This window comes from Diadema antillarum, unplaced genomic scaffold, assembly GCF_040938485.1.
Source record: "Diadema antillarum isolate AM-2024a unplaced genomic scaffold, OU_Dant_1.0 scf00000077, whole genome shotgun sequence".
NCBI classification, from domain to species: domain Eukaryota; kingdom Metazoa; phylum Echinodermata; class Echinoidea; order Diadematoida; family Diadematidae; genus Diadema; species Diadema antillarum.
In genome coordinates, this window is record NW_027270966.1 from 1,603,999 (window position 1) to 1,620,205 (window position 16,207).

Sequence of the window (16,207 nt, forward strand, 5' to 3'; positions counted from 1 at the left end):
CAGTAGGGCTATGTGCAATCATTGCTGTAGTTCTGATACTGTAGGTGTAGGCCCTACACACACTACCTACACAGTTGTCTACACACAACTACGCCGCGCCGCTGCACTCCCGCGATGCCCCATGTCAAAATCCCCACTAATGTTCACGTGCGTTATTGTCACGCGTAAAGTGGAGGTAGTGTGGCGGTGTTGGCATGAAATACAATGAAATTACAAGTAAAATAGACAAGATTCCTTACATATGTAATATACATTTCAGCTTCTATTCACAAAAATTTTCTTTACACTGGCATAAGTGCGAATCGAGAAATATGCAGGAAGGAAGTTGTTCGACCTCATTCTCAATCGGCCCGGCATATTTATTGTGGGGATAAAACGTGCGTATTCCAATCCAAAACAAAGATAAAAAGATTCTTAAAATACACTTTCCTCACCTTGCACAAGTAGAATGGTTCCTGTTCCCCGATAAGCCCTAATTTTTCATCGGTATTGAAATAATACGACTGGTTGATGAGCAAAAACCAAAAAAATTGATGAAAAATTGTGTGCCGGGCGTTCAAGTAATGTTGTTGCACATGTACTCAAAGTGCGCGTCTGATCGAAAACTGTAGTCTTACTGCGCACCGTACCAGTAGTGCGTGCCCTGATATGCAAGTGGGAAACCCGTAAGAACAGCACACGCGCACCGTACGCGTACAATAAAGTGAGTTTCAGGGCGAGAAAACGATCCGAAAAATAAAGCAGAAATTGGTGGCGTGACGTAATATCCTACGGAAAGGTGCAAACAAAGGGCAAACGTGCTTGAACATGACACCGTTTCCTTCCTTGCAGAAATATCACAATTATAAAGCTTCCTATCAGCATTCAGGTCCAAAAATGTCTTTATTTATGTTAGACCCAGTAGGCCTACATTATATAGATGATGACTGGCGGGGGAGGGAACATAACGAATGTTCCATCCAAAGGGTTTGAAATGCTATTGAGGGATCATGAGGTTATAAGTCCCGAGACGATCGAAGTCCAGGGACATGTTATAGCCTCCCGAAATAGCATTTCAAACCCTGAGGGTGGAACGTTTGATACATGTTCCCGACAACAAAAGTGATCATCTGTTATATTATATGGGTTAGTCAAATACGTCAACGTCGCACCAAAGATCGTAGAGATTCAACCGGGGGGAGGTTTCATCGACGTTTGTCAGCGCTGACAATTTCAGCAAAGCCCTTGGTTTTGATTGGCTGAGATGCTCTGGTCACTGACTGTTACTACGGTGATTCAAGATGTCAGCGCTGACAAACGTTGATGAAACACCCCCCTGCATCTTTGCAACCACCAGCATGCAGCACAACGCACTCGATCGCTCCCTCGCGCAGAGCCAAATTCACTGTGCGTCATTATCGTTACGTGAAAATGTTTTCCCATGGGAGAACAATACCAAAAATGTTCGCCCATGGGCGAACATAACGAATGTACCTCCATCACGTGACTCTGTTTAGCCCATTACTAACCTGTATTTGACTAACCCATTCAATATAATGATTTATTTCCATTTCTTCTTCGTGTCTGTGATGTTGTTCTAGCTCTTTCAGCTACGATTTTATTTTCATTATGAAGTAAATGCCATAACGTTATTAAACAAACAGAAGGTCCAATAGGCCTATGTTTATTCATATAAGATATAGCTAGAAACAGTTTCAGTATAGGTCCCGCGCGGCCTGTTATAGCTTTATTGCAGCTAGGTAACTTTTCAGTTTATCATCATCTTCTTTCCCAGTAAGATTGTAAGATTTGTAAGATTTTATTGACTCTATCGACCCCCTCTCGGGATATGAGAGTACAAACATATTTACAATAAATGAATACAAAAATATAAGTGATAATGTACATGTACATGTGAAAATAACAGATATAAATAAATAAATATGTTTACAAAACAAGGCGTAAAGTATACTCTACCACTACGTGTACAAACATTCACATCTACTTTACTTTCTACAAAACTACTGTCTTTCTTCTTTGGTATTGAAGAGAACTGAAACATAATAATTCTGACAAATTTGGCTAGTTTTTTCAAATGGCAAGCATTAGTTGAATTGAATAATTTGGCCATAATGTACTTGGTCTACTGGCCGTCAAGCTACTTGGTAAACACAATAGTCTCTCTTTGTGAAAAAGGGACAAACAAAAATATAATGAAATTCATCCCCTATATCGTCGGATGAACATATAGTACAATGCAATTCATCTGTCAGGCTTGCATCAAACCTGCCCTTATTAGGTATCAAACCGTAATCCATTGGTCTACATCTAAATTTACTTAATGTAATGTAATCTTTCTTACACAAGACCTGTAAATATTTCTCTAACATCAAATTATCCTTAAACATTCTCTTTGTACAGATTCTATTTGACCATGTTGCTGCTCTCCACTCTTGAATAAGCATATCACAAAGTCTAACTTTTGAGGTGTTTGAAATCCATGCAGCACTAAATCCACCCCCTTGTGCTAACCACACATTCCCTATAGCCCTGCATAATAAAAAAATATTTGCAATGAATAAGAACCATTGTGATTTTGACGGGGAGTGTATGTCTCCTTGTAAATGCAGAAGAGGGACTTGGTTTCTTTTCCCTTGACTAATCTCAACCAGAATCCAATCATTCGACATTTAATATAGTTCAAAATTACTCCACGTCCAGTTTCACCATAAACTATGGCAATCAGGAGTACATAAAATACTAGATTTTTGAAAAAATGTGAAAATAAATTTACACCAAAGTAACACCAGCTGGTGTGGTCTCTTATTGAAGCTGGACGGGTGTTAAACCATTGATATTAACACCAATAAATATCAAATCAACACCATGTGGTGTCATTTTTGAATTAACACCAGTACAGTGTCAAAATAACACCAGGTACAGTGTCAATAACACCACGAAGTGTCAGGTGAACACTTTTCAACACCATCACAGTGCATTTTTAACACCTGTGGGTGTGGTCCTTTATTGAAGTTTGATCGGTGTTAGATTTAACACCTGTGGTGTTAAATCTAACACCGATGTTTTTACAGTGAGCGATTTCAAGCGCATGGCGATTACAAAAACAAAACAAAACAAAACAAAACAAAAACAAAAACATGGCGCTGAATTTCAATCCGTAAGAGCCTTATGGTATAGGCCCAGGCCCTATCTTTAACTTGGAAATCAGATGCATGAAAAATTCTCTTATTCGTAGAGTTGGCAGTCTTCAACTAACAAAAAGATCTAAATCGACTTTCTTCATTGCGACTGATCCGAAACTGCTAATCTTTTATTCTGTGTATGTAATAACCGTTAATGCAAGGCATAGACTTATAATAAGGAGTAAACAAATATCTCGTGCACATGTATTGATAATCGTTAGATCTATCATTTCCTCATGTTGTAAATAAGTACAGTCAAAGTATCGTTTAAAGGACAAATCCACCTTCATATGCTGTATACATGTGGTTTGCAGGGGCGGATCCAGGAATTCTGTAAAGGGGGGGGGGAGCGTGACTAATATTTCTTGTGCCACTTCCGGGTTTCATTTCATTGTTTTTCTTTTTATTGCTTTTGTTTTATACGAAAAATAAAGGGGGGGGGGCGTGCGCCGGTTGCGCCCCCTTTGGATCCGCCACTGGTTTGAGTGAATGCAGCAATATTAGTGGTACACATCAGTGAAAAGTATTTGTGCAGTCACTGCTGGATGAGAAGACTACTACAGTGTGATGTCACATGCGTACAACGATGATAAGGAAAATAAAAATAGAATTTCACAAAACTTTACTTTCTGAATAAAGTGCACATTTCTTCGACTTGTTACTGACGTATGTTAAGGGTAATATTATTCCCCCTGTCTTCTGAAAGAGAGAAGTCGAGTATTCTTTTGTTATGAGAGAAAAGTGAAAATATGTTGAATTTTCTTTATTCTTTCTTTATATCGTTGTACACATGTGACATCACAAGCTATAGTAGTCTTTTCATCCAGCTGTGACTGAGCAGGAACTTCAAAAATTCATGACTTTTGAACGGATTGTCCGATTTTCCTCAAACCCTCACTGATGTGTTCTACTAATATTGCTGCATTCTCTCAACCTACATGTCTATGATTGAAGGTGAACCTGTCCTTTAATCTATTGTCTATGGTGCATTATGGAAAGAGCAAAAAGAAATGGGCCGTCTACCCTTATAGAACCATTATCGAAGCTTCTTTAGAATCAAACTCCTCCTTGTCTAACTTCGGGGCCAATAAGTGATCAATGAGACAAGTGATCAATAAGTGATTAAAGCAATCAAATGCGATTAAAGTATTACTGTAATCATCTATGCAATGTGATTATCATGGTATGAGTCCCTAAACTAATAGGCCCTCTACATAAAAAGATGTATCCAAAGTATACCTCTAGTCTGTTTTTTCCCCTTAGTCTATAGCCTATAGGCCCCCTGTGTTCGGTGTTTGTGTGTGACAATATTTACATAATTACCCAACTCTTCACTTACGTTGCCACAGAAGTTGTATGTCTATTGATCAACGTGAAGAACGTCATTGTCAGAAATCACCAGAAATAGGATCGAAATATTTTTCTATAGGCCTATAAGCTTTATATGACCATTTGAGTCTTAAAGACATTATTTACCCTTTGCAGATGAAACAAAAGCCTAGCTTTAAGTTCTTTAAAATAGCTTTAAAATGTGAGTTAGGAATAGAGACGCTAATCAATATAACCAATGCTAAGTATTGTTAAATTTAAAATGTGAACAAAAGTTTAAAAAATTGTTTCTAGAGTAAACCGTCCACACAATTAATATGGTTTAATGAGAAAATATCTCCTTGCATTTTAGGATTAATTGCGAATTTTGTATATAGAGTCCAAGTTGCAACGGCACTGCTCATATAGGTTTAATAAGGCACAACATACATCTCCGCTATCCACTGTAAAACGAGGAATGTTCGCGTGCAATTTAATTTTCCGAATTTCGCCAAGATTCGCGAAATGATAAAATGCACGCGAAAGTTCTTGTCTACACTATATGCATTGAACGCCAGTGGCAATTCGCGAAATGATAAAATGCACGCGAAAGTTCTTGTCTACACTATATGCATTGAACGCCAGTGGCAATTCGCGAAATTTTCATGCCACGAAAAGGCCGTCGGATTCAATTCGCGAAAATTTCATGCCGCGAATGTCTGTAATCGCGGGGACTTCTCCATGTCTTTTCAGTTGCGACGTCCCCGCGACGTCTCCAAATCGTATCGAAATCGTCCCTGCAAGGTTGCGGAGACTTTTGGAAACGCCACGGACAAAAGTATGGGAATCACTTTACGTCTTATGCGCCAAGTCTCGCTGTAAATAGTTATAGGCCTAAACGAAAATTGAAGGCAATTTTGTTTGGTTCTTCTAGATAACATGTTATCATTTTTCTTAATCATTGTAGGTGCCATACATGCTCCAAAGGATGATCTTTGATAATCAAAGTACAAAGACGGTTTAAGTGACTTGTATATTATGTGCAACTAAAATAAGGCAAACGCCAAGGGGTGCTGTTCGTTATTCCGAAGGTTCGTTTATTCCGAAGGTTCGTTATTCCGAAGATTCTTTACTCCGAAACACAAATTCCCTATACCTAGAGGTTCGTTAATCCGAAAATGAAAAAGGTTTCGTTAATCCAAACATTTCGTGTGGCGTTATTCCGAAGGTTCGTTATTCCGAAGGTTCGTTGATCAGAAGATGAAATATGGTTCGCTATTCCGAAGGCTCGTTTATCCGAAAGTGAAGTAGAGTTTGTTATTCCGAAGGTTCGTTAATCCGAAAATGAAAAAGGGCTCGTTATTCCGAAGGTTCGCTGATCCGAAATGAAATAGGGTCCGTCAAATAACGAACCTTCGGAATAACGAGCTTTGTTTCATTTTCGGATTGACGAACCTTCGGAATAACGAACCTTATTTCATTTTCGGATCAATGAACCTTCGGAATAACAAACCTTATCACATTTTCGGATTAACGAACCTTCGGGATAACGAATCTTCGGAATAACGAACCTTAGGAATAACGAAACCACGCCAAGCGATGCCTTGCATCGCATTTTGTGAGTACAATGTCAGTGCTTTTCAATGTAAGTTTACTGACCTTTTGACCTTTGACCTTGTCAGACTTCCCTCAACATTTAGAACTTCACCGGCATCTTTATGTATACCTGTGGCGTGAGTTTGGTGGTCACGGAATGTTATTGAGGATTATAAACAATATTGCAAGTGATATACGTACGGTGCATATCAGAGGAAATTCATATACAGTTTGACCTTTGGCATTCTCGGACTTCATCCATTTCTAGGTGATGCACCTGTGTTGTGAGTTTGGTGGTCATAGCTCAAAGCTGCATTGTGGAGAGTTATCTCTATTGATAACCGTGCACCTAGACTGTGAGAGTAATATTGCTTTGGGACTATAGGAAAAGTTCATTGGCCTTTGCGTTTGACCTTTGACCTTGTCGGACTTTACCCATTATCTGAACTTAATCGGCATTTAAGGTGATGTACGGTGGGTATGAATTTCGTGCCAGGTGGTCATGGCTCAAAGCTGATGCAAGAGGAAAGCCTTAATTGAGAGTACACCAAATTGCTGACAACAACTGCGGCAATGACCACGACGACGACGGCGGAAAATGCCGTCTTTGTCCGGTATGCAGGGAGAAAACAACAACATTCTATCGCATAAATTACTTTTAGTCGTCGATGTTTTCCTTTCCTCTATCAAATGTGTTATTTTCATTAATGAATTATCGCCCAATTGAGCTTTTAGGTGATTAAACCAACATTGGGCAATTATTTTTACTTAAATATTTTATTATTTACGTTATATATTATATTAAATATTTACCAACAGAATTGGTAATGGAGAGTTGGGTGCTTTTTGCCCCACTATTGTGTAAGTGACGCATTCTCTTTGCGTGTTGAGTAATTATTGTTGGGCTATACCTGATACTTGGGTAGAAATTCGCCTTATAAGATAATTTACGAACATTATTTTCCACATTAAGGCTGGGTATTTCTTACCAGTACTTGGGTAATTTTGTTACGTTCCTTTCTAAGTTGGTAAATTTTCATGGACAAGTAAAAAAAAGTCTGTGCGTGTACGCGTGTATGTGTGTATGTATGTGACGGTGTGTGTGTGTGTGTGTGTGTGTGGTATAGGCCTACGTATGGAAGGATGGCCGAACCTTACGAATTTGCAAGGGGTACCAAGAATTACTATAGGGTGTTCTCCGTTTTAGGAATGGGAGGGGGGACCACACATACACACACACACACACACACACACACACACACGCACACAGGTTGAAGAGAGACACGATATTGTATATATACATAATATATATATATATATATATATATAGAGAGAGAGAGAGAGAGAGAGAGAGAGAGAGAGTTACTAATTACTACATGTATTATGACTTTTATTAATTGCCGTTATTGTTTATAATGAATCATGGTTGCCTGTCTTCACATGTGTGAGGAGATTAACAAGTATGTATGTGCATATACATATTTGTATCTATATGTACATGACTTGTGTGTGCGCAGATGTTTAGTCATACGTGTTTGTAAGTGTTTATATGTATACTTGTTTGTGATGGTAATGTATGTATGTTATATTATGTAAAATTGACGCATGTTTACTCTCCTATTAGTGTTGTTATTTTCTGCCGTCTCTGCCTCTATCATTGTCGTTATTATTTTCACTATTGTCCTGATCATCATTATCATTTTTTTTAAAATATAATATCCATGTTCCGTATTTTGTCCGATTTGTCCTCAGTCTTGATAAAGGGCAGGGCCCGAAAGCTCGAGAAGTAAAATCAATTGTGAGGATTCAAAAGCTACGTCTAACGCCTCTTCTTTATTCTCGTTATATATATATATATATATATATATATATATATATATGTTATATATATATATATATATATATATATATATATATATATGTATATATATATATATATATATATATATATATATATATATATATATATATATATATATTATATAATGTGAAGCGGGCTTGGCCTCGTACGTGGTGGGTACTGCATCATTGGTATATGTGTGACGGAAGGAAAACTTGCAGTATAGACGTGGCAGTGATGTTCAGTCTTGCCTTTATTCCCCGAGCTTTCGGCTGTTTCACCAGCCTTTTTCAAGGGCTTGATGAGACATGTTATGTTATGTCATGTTATGTTATGTTATGTCATGTTATGTCTCATCAAGCTCTTGAAAAAGGCTGGTGAAACAGCCGAAAGCTCGGGGAATAAAGGCAAGACTGAACATCACTGCAACGTCTATACTGCAAGTTTTCCTTCCGTCACACACACACACACACATATATAATATATATATATATATATATATATATATATATATATATATATATATACATATACGTTTATGTAAGCAAGAGCTACATTGTGGACGTACCCATTTTGACATAATTTTCTTACGTTTCCCTTTATTCCGTCAACATCGGAGGGGTTGAAAAATCAGCATTGTGGGAGTATCTGTCTGTGCATGGGAGCAAACTACAGGATACTAGTACTCTTACAATATTGCTAGTTTGTGTTTTGTGTGTATGTGTGTGTGTGTGTGTGTGTGTACAGTACGTGTGTGTACGTGCGTGTGTGTGTCGGTTTGTGTGCGAATAGTTAGATGACACAATTTGAAACCCATGCTGCTTTACGACTAGCTGTAGGACTACGAATAGTTAGATGACACAATTTGAAACCCATATACCTGACTGGACTTGCTTACCACTTCATTCCAGATTAAAACCCAGTAACTAAAACATTGAAATTTAGTATCAGTTGATACCAGTTGGTTTCTATTGGTTTCTACTGAGTTTTTTTTTTTTTTTTGCTCATGAATATTCATAAGCTATTCAAATTCTCTTCTTGAAAAAGATAAAATATTGGTAGAATTAATGTTTTTCATGATTTCAATAAACTCTGAAATGTCTGAAATGTATTAGACATTTATTGAATAATATTGCCGTGATATTCACAATTTCAACTGTTCAACTTGTATCTTTGATCAGGTATTTTCATAATTATTTTTATAATAAAAGTGTAATCTACATGGTAATTAAATGGCCCTATATATGTGAATGAAATATTCCTGGTACTAACTAGGTCTAGGATGTAGGCTAAACCTAGATGTACTTGTAGGTATAGGCTTTACGACTAGCTGTAGGACTATGATAGGTTAGATATGAACAATGTCTTGACATACACATGTTCTTGTAAACAACCATAGGGCCTACATCCAACACAAAAGTTTTGATCAACCAAAATTCAACTTACTAAACAGTTGGACAAATGGAAGTTGGACAATATCCAATTGGATAAAATTGATTGTGCAAATGGTTGTGCAACTCAAAATATAAAATTGGTTGTGCAACTCAAAATATAACCAACGGTTGGGAAATTGCAAAGTTGGGTAAAGTCTGATTGGTCAACAGCTGATAGGCAATTTGATTTGCCCAACCACATAGCAAACTCATTACCCAACAGCAGTTGGGCAGATTTTAACCGATAGTTGTGTGGACAGTATGTTGCCCAGTGTTGGTTAAAAGTTGGGCATTTTTTGCCCAACTATTTTAAGAGTGCAGGGAATTTTAGATTTCGCCAGGGTTCGTTATCAGTTGCTACTTGCGATCAAATTCGTAAACAAATCAAACTTGTTCGAAATTGAGACAAGAAAAACTGTTTAAGACAATGAAAACTGTTTGGAAATTTGATTGCAATTGCTTGTAAATTTGCTTGCAACTGGTAACGAACGCTGAAATTCCCTAGAATTTGCTACGCTCGCAAAAATTCGCAGCTCAGTGAGATACCCCCTTTGCGTTACTAGTAGGCCTAGGCCTACGTGACATGCATTACATGCAATATGATATTTTGGATCAAAAAGTTATCATGTAATGATTGGTTGAAAGAGCTTCACGCGGTAGTACATGTATTTCAACTATATGTCAGTGTTGGCATGTTTGACACTCATGAAATACTATTTGCAAAATGACGTCTATACCAACATTTTGCAAATAACGTAGTACAATTGTAGTACTACATGTATTTGCAAAATGACGTCACAAAGCACTTCTGAAATCGTGCGCAGCTATGTACCGTCACTCTAAAACATATAATAACAATTTTCAACAAAACAACTATGACATACCAAAGCAATTCTGACATCGCGCACTGCGCCATACCGCCTCTCTGTGACGTAATAATTTTTACAATCGTGACGCCATATCAAAGCAATTTTGACAATGCGCACTGCTTCGAACCGTCACTTTGTGAAATGTAACAGTTTCTTACAAAACAATTGTGACATCACAAAGCAATTCTGATATCGCGCACTATACCGCCTCTCTGAAATGTAACTGTTTATAACAAAACAATTGTGACGCCACAAAGCAATCGTGACATTGCACGCTGCTACGAACAGTCACTCTGTGAAATACAACAGTTTCTTACAAAACAGTTGTGACGTCACAAAGCAGTTCTGACATCGGGTCCCTTCAAAACATCGCATTCATTACACGATTTCTCGCCTTGAATTTTTTTCCCAATTTCCCCTTCTTTTGATTAAATTTTGATCCAGAATAGAAAACAAATACACTTTGCCTAATTTCGAGTTTCTGGTTAAACTATTAGGCCTCGGTGCCTGAAGACAAAGTATAATTTTTATGTTATGTTTTGGATTTAAAAAAAAAAGAATATCCTCTGGTGACTGGTTGAAAGAGCTTTACGTGATTACGGGAATTTTTAGGTATGTAAGAAAGTTGGCAAGTTTGAAACTCAAACATTTGCAAAATGATGTCACTAGGTAATTCTGAAATTCTGAAAGACTTAAAATTTCTTGTTAAAACTATAGGTCTCAACGGTGCTCCAAAAGAACTATTCACTTCAGGGCTGCACCCCTCAGTAAATAGTTCTTGTGGAGTCACCTTTGCCCATAGTTTGAACAAGAAACTCTCAAGGCAAAGTATTTCAAACTTTCAAACTTTCAACTTTTCAAATATACTAGTAGTTTTGGTGTCAGAGAGGCTACTCAGTTGACGAGAGCCTCGCAACCACACTCCTATCAGGTACCATATTCGAGAACTGAATCGCATCGCCATTCGTTCTTCCCAAGAACTGTAAGGAACTGGAATTCCCTGTCGTCAGAAATTGTTTCAGTGCCATCTGTGGGATCATTTCGAACCGTCTAACGGTTGATCACAGTGGCTAGTTATTTTCGTCAAATCTTTTATGTACTTGTAAATATCTGTAAATAAATTGTATTATAATGTAAATAGCACCAGTCTGCAAGAATCTTCAGTCTATTGAAGGAGGCAGACTTAATCAGAAGAAGAAGAAGAAGAAGAAGAGAGCTGGTTCATGGAATACTAGTAGGCAGTCGAAAGATGGCGCTGCACTCGTTGTCATAGTAACCGAAGCGCTGTATGCGGCTGCTGGGATCAGCAGCACAGCTCTAACAACATGTACACGTACACACGTAAGGGTACACAACGTATCGCTTGTTGTTGTCTACATACCCACGCCAGCTCCACACGGAGAGTGTTGCAGCAGCCTACGACTCAATACTTTAACGAGGGGATGGTTGCATACCACAACAAGCAATAATTGCCAGCCAAAATTTCAAGAGAGCAAGAAAATAATACTGCAAAGCTTCCCCCAAAGAAACCTTCTCTGAGCCGTCAGGATGAGTGAGCAACAGTATCATTGGGAGGCACTAAGAAAGCAGCGTGTCATCGATAGAAAATATGCTGTCATGAACAAATTTGCGGCAGAGCAGGTAGGTTTTCCTAATCTAAATAGTAAAAACTAAGTTCAAAACAATTAATGTCTAGAAATCCCAGAATGAAGGCTGGCCTTTCTAGTATTGGAATGTTAGGTTCTCATCTTTCTTCTGTTTTTAAGAAATGAATCTATGTTCTACACATCTAAATAGATTTTAACTTAAAGTAATAAGGGTAACGTAACTCAAGTGTGGGATTTTCCGGAAGCTTAATCTTGTGTCTGGTGTGCAGGAAGGTCTAACCAACACGTTAGAAAATTTAGTACTATAGTAGAACATAACAATCTAGAATCTAGATTTATTCCAGGCACTATCTTACTACTAGGTTAGACCCTTTCTAGACGATTTTGTCAGTCAGAAAGTCAGTCATGCAGTGTTTGTGTCAGTGTCTTGCCTGCGACTGTGTGAGGCTCTGGCTCTGTCATAAAAAGTACCTGTAAGGCCGTATTAGGCGGTAACAACAGCAAGAGTACAAAATATGTGTAACATAACTATCACAGTATACTGCCTGTTGTAGAGAGTTTCTACCATCCTGGCATTAAAAACTTTGTAATTCGAAATGAAACCTACATGTAACACATTCCTGTATCCCAGATAGATGTCTACATTCTAGAGGAAATGGTTGATTAATTATTTAAAGGGAACAAGCTATATGAATAACTTTCACAAATGTCAGTAGTTTAGTTTGTCAAACATTGACTGTGCTGATCTCAGTCAGATACGAAGGTGAAACACAACATCATGTGATGTATTTCCTTCAGCATGGGGATTTCTGACAGTTCAGTATTTTCTAATTCTATCATGCCTACTGTAAAAGCAATGTAATTTGAAAAGTAATCCTGTTTCAATTTGTATGTTTTTGTGATTTGTCTGCATAGAATTAGCACACATAGATTGATTAAATGTAAGCACTGTGTTCAATATTTTCAAAATCTTTGTGCGATGTAGTATTGACCATACACACATAGAACTCTAATGATAGCAATCCCTAACGTACTGACTGATTGTCAATCGTATTTCTCTGTCTATCCCAGCTAAAGGAAGAAGAGGCGAATGCACATGATGCAGCAAGAGCTAAGCTGCAGAGTGAACAAGCCATGCATGAAAGAAGAAGAGAACTGGCTGAACAGGTGAAGCAGCGAGACAGACAAGGAATTCAACATTCCTACTCAGAAAGAGAAAGGTAAGTCAGAAGAACATAAATCAACATGCATAAAGAGTAAAGAGTAGTTTGTCCCTGAGAACAGAAACGATCATACATTGTAACTCTCATATATCCATGTGGGCTTTCAATCTCACACACACATACAAAACAAACAGCAGGCCAAGATGTGTAGACACATGTGTAATGCCACTAAATGAGTTACAAATGTGTATTTAAAGGATGGATGATGATGCGAGGTGCTAGAATTTCCAAAACTGTCACCAGACTTCATTTTCTAATTGTTTATCTGATAGTCTTTTGATGGTTTCTTGTGGTCTTAATTCATACTTCAAAAAAAATTCTAATGAAAAAAAGGTAGAAACACATTTTTTTAAAATAATTCTTCAATGCTTGAAGTGTTCATTCAGTTTAGTTGTAGATTTCATGTGCAGCATTCTCTGTATACATGTATTTAATTGCCCTTCCCTAAGACAAATAAAAAGTTACCGATTTGATGATATGCTTTTCTATAAACATTAATGTAATGCAGAAGAGCACAAAATGGACTTCTTGGTCTTTCTCATATTAAGCCATTTGTCAACATCCTTGCAAGACTCAGTAGATAATCATAAAACCAGAAATTGTACTAAAATAAGTTCCTCTGTAATGTTGCATCATACAGGCCACTTTGTCAACCTTTCACACTTTGAATGGCTGAGCGTCATTTTCTACTTTGCTCTTTTATGCTATTATTCTTTCATCTATATCTGTCATGTGTTCCTCCTATTCCTAAATATCCATATATATATACACAAGTGGTGTGAAATTTGTAATGCATTCTAATTGATACTTTTCCAGTTTTCTTTCTGTCCCTCTATCTGTGTAGTTTGATGCCAACTGGTAATTTCACTTTGTTCAAATGCACTTTATCTCCCCCACCTCTCTACTTCTCATTTCCTTTCTCCCTCATCTTGTTCCTAACCTCATTAATTCTCACTCATCTTCTCTTTCTTTCTTTCCTTTCTCGCGTTTGTTGTCACCTTTTCCATCATATCCAGTGAACCATCCGATAAAACCTTCCATTATCAGCAGGGACACAGAACACTGACCGTCCAGTTCCAGGATTAGCTTATGCAGTACCTGATCCATCTGGAAATATGGATATCTGTGCTGGGCGAAATATTGACCAGCTGTTACTAATTATGCCACAGAGCACAAAATGTGTCAAAAGCAACTTCTTTGTCAGCTAGTTGGATAGACTGTGGATATTTGGTGAAATATTAAAGAATACACTGGTCCATCAGTACATCAAAGGACCATTGTGTACATTTTACCAAGATATTTTATTAGTGTGCATAGAAGGCTTCAGGTTATGGCATCACTTCTTCATCCTAAAGCAAACAACAAAATGTTCAATGATATGATGAACATAATTATTTTTAAGCCAAAGAGACTATAGTGGCATAGTTGTTACTGTTGGGAAGGTTATATTCCATGTCTTTCATGTCTTAACTTTCAACTCAGTGCCATAATGTTAGTCTGTCTGACCATGTGCAATTGTAGACACTAACTCTTAACTCGTTGTCTCATGCAATTCTAAGTGTCATATGAAATAAACAGTGTTCTGCTACTATTTGTGCTGTTTTGTTATCTTTATCTGCTGTGTCTATTACTTGTAAGGCAAGGATTCAACATCAAATCTTACTTCTGAAGGATCATCCCATGGCATTCACAGAGAGTACATTAGTGATGTGATATTATGTAAAGTTTCTGTTTTACTCATTTGTCCAGACTTTTTGTGTTAATGTTTTTAATACACTTAATGCAAGTTGATAGGATGAAGTGGCTTTGGGCATTTACTCTTCCATTTTACCCATATGCCTTTACCCTACCTTGTTACTTTTCCCTTTCCCTGCTGTTATGACCCTATTCCCCTAAACCCTATCCCTCCCATCCAAACCAACCCATGTGGCTGGCATCCCATTTTCCAGGAATATTCAGCGTCTGTTGTCTGAGCGGAATTGGCACGATGAAATGATTGCAAAGTTGGACCAGGAAGAGAAGGACCAGCTTCTTAAAGACTTGCTTCGGGATCATGCCCAAAAGTCCAAAGTCCTACGCAACCATGGTCTGTACCGAGGGGATGCAAAATTCTTTACTGACCCGCAATATAATTGATAAAAGATGCAGCGAATCTGTTAGTAAAACATACATTTTGGCTGTATCAAATCTATCGCACAATTGTCACAAAAGTTACTTTGAGGACATGCATACTGAAATGCGACATGCTGTGAATCATTTGTATTAACATGTTGCAGAACATGCGTGACAATTAAAAATTATAGCAAGATGTTGTTTGGCCACAGAATGCAAGACATTCAAAGGCAAATGAATTTGAATATTACAATTTTGTAGTGTATAATTCATATCGATTACAGATAAAACATAGAGACTAAGATGTATTTTATATCACGTAAATTGTTGGTGTCACGGTTTGATTCCCTTATTTTAACTATCTAAAATTGTGATTGTGTGAAAAAATCTATTTTGTGCTTGTACAGTTTGTGCTTTTCCAATGTCAGTGTTGTCAATATGTATGCATTAGAGCACATACCACATTATACATCGTCTGTAAAATTTACTTGAAACAGTTGCATCAGTTTGTTTACTGTGCTGTTTGTTTGATTTGTTTGTTTTTGTTTTTGTTTTTGTTTTTGAAGACAGTTTAAATGTACAAACTTGTGGGGGGAACATGCTTTTTGAATACTGGAAAACCAGAAATATTCGTGGCATGAAATTTTCTCAAAATTGGAGCCAACTGCTTTTTCACTGCATGAAATGTTCACGAATTACCATTGGCATTTAATGCATATACAATTATAGTGTTATCAAGATTTTTTGCATGCATTTTAGTTTCGTAGATCTTGGCTTGGGAAATTCGTGAAAGTTTCATGCATGCGAAAATTTCTGGTTTTACAGTTATGTACTCATTTGTAGCATGCTTGGTCGATGATGTTGGCGAATGAAAAAAAAAAATGCGTAGTAATCTGTGGATCGAGTCCTGTATGATGCCCTGTGTCTTTTTTTTTTCTAATTATTTTCATTTCGTTGACCAGTCATAGTAGTGCAGCATTTTTTTAATTACTATTATTTAACAGAAACTATTCGAGCTGTACTAATACTTTATATCT

At 37.3% G+C, this 16,207-nt stretch overlaps 2 protein-coding genes across 2 annotated transcripts in view; one reads left to right on the plus strand and one right to left on the minus strand.

The window, feature by feature from the left end:
• The window catches only part of LOC139717594 (ras GTPase-activating protein-binding protein 2-like), a 42,124-nt gene extending 41,526 nt beyond the window's left edge, over positions 1-598 (minus strand). Inside the window, exon 1 of the mRNA XM_071629104.1 lies at positions 435-598. The gene's annotated coding sequence lies outside the window, so the exon portion shown is untranslated. The remainder of the gene's footprint in view (positions 1-434) is intronic.
• An 11,169-nt stretch (positions 599-11,767) lies between these two features.
• LOC139717586 (uncharacterized) lies at positions 11,768-15,257 on the plus strand. Its single transcript, XM_071629096.1, has 3 exons — positions 11,768-11,869; positions 12,907-13,055; positions 15,008-15,257. Exons 1-3 carry the CDS (start codon positions 11,777-11,779, stop codon positions 15,192-15,194), a joined length of 429 nt encoding a protein of 142 aa, XP_071485197.1. The 5' UTR covers positions 11,768-11,776; the 3' UTR covers positions 15,195-15,257.
• The last annotated feature ends 950 nt before the right edge of the window (positions 15,258-16,207 follow it).